The 2,962-nt window shown below is 50.8% G+C and overlaps 1 gene segment (V, D, J or C); it reads right to left on the reverse strand.

Annotated features, from left to right (window-relative positions):
- LOC107151270 overlaps window positions 1-2,762 on the reverse strand; it is a 10,821-nt gene extending 8,059 nt beyond the window's left edge. The window contains 1 exon segment of the C gene segment in view: window positions 2,608-2,762. Within this exon segment, the coding sequence occupies window positions 2,608-2,650 (43 nt within the window).
- Between the last annotated feature and the right edge of the window lie 200 nt (window positions 2,763-2,962).

Below are 2,962 nucleotides of genomic sequence, written 5' to 3' on the forward strand. Positions count from 1 at the left end.
CAGCTCAGCTCAGCCCAGCCCAGCCCAGCTCAGCTTTGCTTAGCCCAGCTCAGTTCAGCCCAGCATAGCCCAGCTCAGCCCAGCTCAGCTCAGCCCAGCACAGCCCAGCAGACCTCAGCTAAAGCCACCCCATTCCTGGGTCCTGCACAGCCCTGCTGGCTTCCGTCTCCTACCCTATTCTGCCTGGCTCTCGGCTGCAGAGCAATCTTATCAATCACTACCATCCTTGAACAGCAGGGAAGACTATATCCTGACAACTTCAAATTCACTGAAACATCTTGAGATTTAGATCAAGAATGTAGGGTCTTTCCTAACAACAATGAAAAATCCCTTTCCTGCCAGAATCCCCGGCATTGCTCTGTCAGGGGAAGCACTCTGGGTCGTCTCCCTCAGAGCCCGACTTCCGGGAGACAGCACCCTTTAGCCTGGACTCCTTCTTCCAAGACTAAAATTAACCCCCAATGCTAAGCTCCCTCTAGATTAAAACCATTACTGACAACGACCAGAAAAGTCATTTTATCTAAATTTGCCACTTAAAATTCTTCTGTTTGCCATGAAGCTCTTTAGAAGCACAATAACCATCTAAAAGCCAGAGCTGCATTTATAACCTAAGCTGAGACAGTGTCAGTAGAGCTTTGTGAATTGAAAAGCATCACGAGCAGAACCATCAAGTTAATAAGCACTAGAGCCCCTCCTGCCCATTTCCCCTCAACGGGGACTTCAGGAGAAGTTCAAAATGGATCCTAGACAACGGCCCCTCAAGGGCCTCACAAAAGCCTTCTCTTCCCAAAAGATCCGTTCCCCTTCAAATTGGAGGAAACATCAGTACAAACTTTCCAGAAAAGCGGCCTTGGCAGTGGGCACTGCCTCTCTTACCACGTTGGGTGCCGGGTCACAGGGAGGTCCCGAGGGTCTTTGATTCTTCCAAGTGCATTATATCCAGGTGATTCACGATTAGCCACTTGGCCTGGTGGCAGCAGCCAGGCCCACACATTCCCAGGTCCAGGCGGTCCTGGGGGACCCAGGCCAAGGCCAGGCCAGGAGCAACCTGCTCTCAGACCCCTGCCAGCGCTCCCTGGACAAGAAGCCCAGCCAGCGTGGTCAGGAAGAGAGCCTCATCTTTGGGCCAGTGCCTGCATTCTTTTTTTTGCCCTATCTTGCTGGATTTTCTCTTAATTCACGAACTACCACCTTTAACTGAAGTAATTCAAGACAACTCTTCACCCTTCACCTAAAATTTATTCTAAAATGAATATTGGAAAAGTGGTCTCAAAAATAACTTCAAAAGGCATCTTTCCAGAATGTCTAAGTGTCTCTTAATCACAGAGTAAAGGGACTGGCTTAAAAATCGTAAAGAGTCACTGTAAAAATAATGCTGCAGGCTTTAGTTAAAGGGTTGAGATTAATTGTCACATGGAGGACAAAAAAGTAATTTACAAAAAGTTTTCTAAGTACATTAATAAACTGCCCCAAGACTGTTCACTTTCATATACATCTTGCTTTGAAGTTGGTCAGTCAAGTTCGAACAAACTAGAATCCATAAGCCAAGACTGAAACCGCACAGCTGAAAGAGGCCCTGGCACTTCCCGCCAGCACCCTCACCTTATTTTAGAAATGCAAATCGTGCAGGTGTTGTTTTGCTGGGGAACTTTCGGATCTATGCTGCTGGCAGAGCCTTTCAGTGCCACTTCCTCTTACCACAGCTATAAATTTACCTATGGTGTTTTTTTGCTTCCTGAAATAGACTCTCCATGTGGCCTGCTTCCTGCCACCTGCAGAGGGTGGAGGGGCTGTGTCCCCCCCTCCCCACTGCTGAAGGCATCTTGGACCCACTCATCATCCAGCTCACCACTGTTCAATTAATTAAAAAAATAAATTAGCTTCCTTGCTGTCAAAGCCAGTCCCGAATCAGACATTGCAGACAGGACTTACAGTTGTTCACTGGAAACAGTTTTCAATAAAAACCGAACTTACTAAAAACCTCTCGTATTTTTAAGTCACAATTTTCTTGCCATTTTTGTCGGCAACCACTATGCAGACACTAAGAAGTGAGCCTTTCCAAGCTCCTGCCAGGGACTGTCCTCTCGGAGCCTGGCTCCCCTGCTCCCTGTGTCCCTGCCAGGACTGCAGCTGCCCACTCACCAGGACCGAGGCTACTCACTCACTCAGAGTTAACTTTATAGAAGTTAAACTACCGCCTGGCACACAGCACACCTCAGGATTCTAAGGAAAGCCCTCTATTCCACGCTCTCCCGGGCGCCATAGCCCTTCTACAGGGGCTGTCACTGAGGCACACTCCTCAGCCAACACCCGCTCAAAAACTGAACATCATCCAGACCCCCGAGGGGTCCTGCTCTTTTTTAGCAACTCACCCCAAACACGGCCTCCCACCCTGAGCCCCCTTCCAGAGGCTCACTTTCTCCATTGGATACACCAGACCTTATTCCGGTTTTCCAAAGGCATCTGGAAGCCAAGGGAGGCTCCCCAGTCCCTGGCCCCTCCTGGCCAGCCCACCTGGGTCCCCTCGGGGACATGTCCCAAGAACCAGTCTTGGGTGCTCAGAAAACCGAAGAGTGGAGAATGAAAGCCAGGAGCAGTCGTTCTTACCTGAAGAGACGGTGACTGAGGTCCCTCGGCCCCATACGTCCATGCCATAGTAATCACAATGGTGCAATCTCCACCTGCACCCCACAAGAACCCTGGAGCCTGCCCTGACATGGTCCCCTGGCCGCGACACTGACCTCTGGCACCACACGGGAGCCGGCCAGTCACTCCTCTCCTCACCTGGGCCAGCGGCTCCTGAGCCCTTCATGGCCCCAATCCACACATTCCAGCCTGGACCCTCAGAAGCTGGACTGCGGTGGCCTGGGAAATGTGACCCTTGACTGACCGCCCCTAATTCCCAGGAGCCCAACAGACACCAACAGGCCCTGCCCAAAACGCAGGGCCTCAGAGTAGACAG

Source organism: Marmota marmota, unplaced genomic scaffold (genome assembly GCF_001458135.2).
Source record: "Marmota marmota marmota unplaced genomic scaffold, marMar, whole genome shotgun sequence".
Lineage (NCBI taxonomy): Eukaryota > Metazoa > Chordata > Mammalia > Rodentia > Sciuridae > Marmota > Marmota marmota.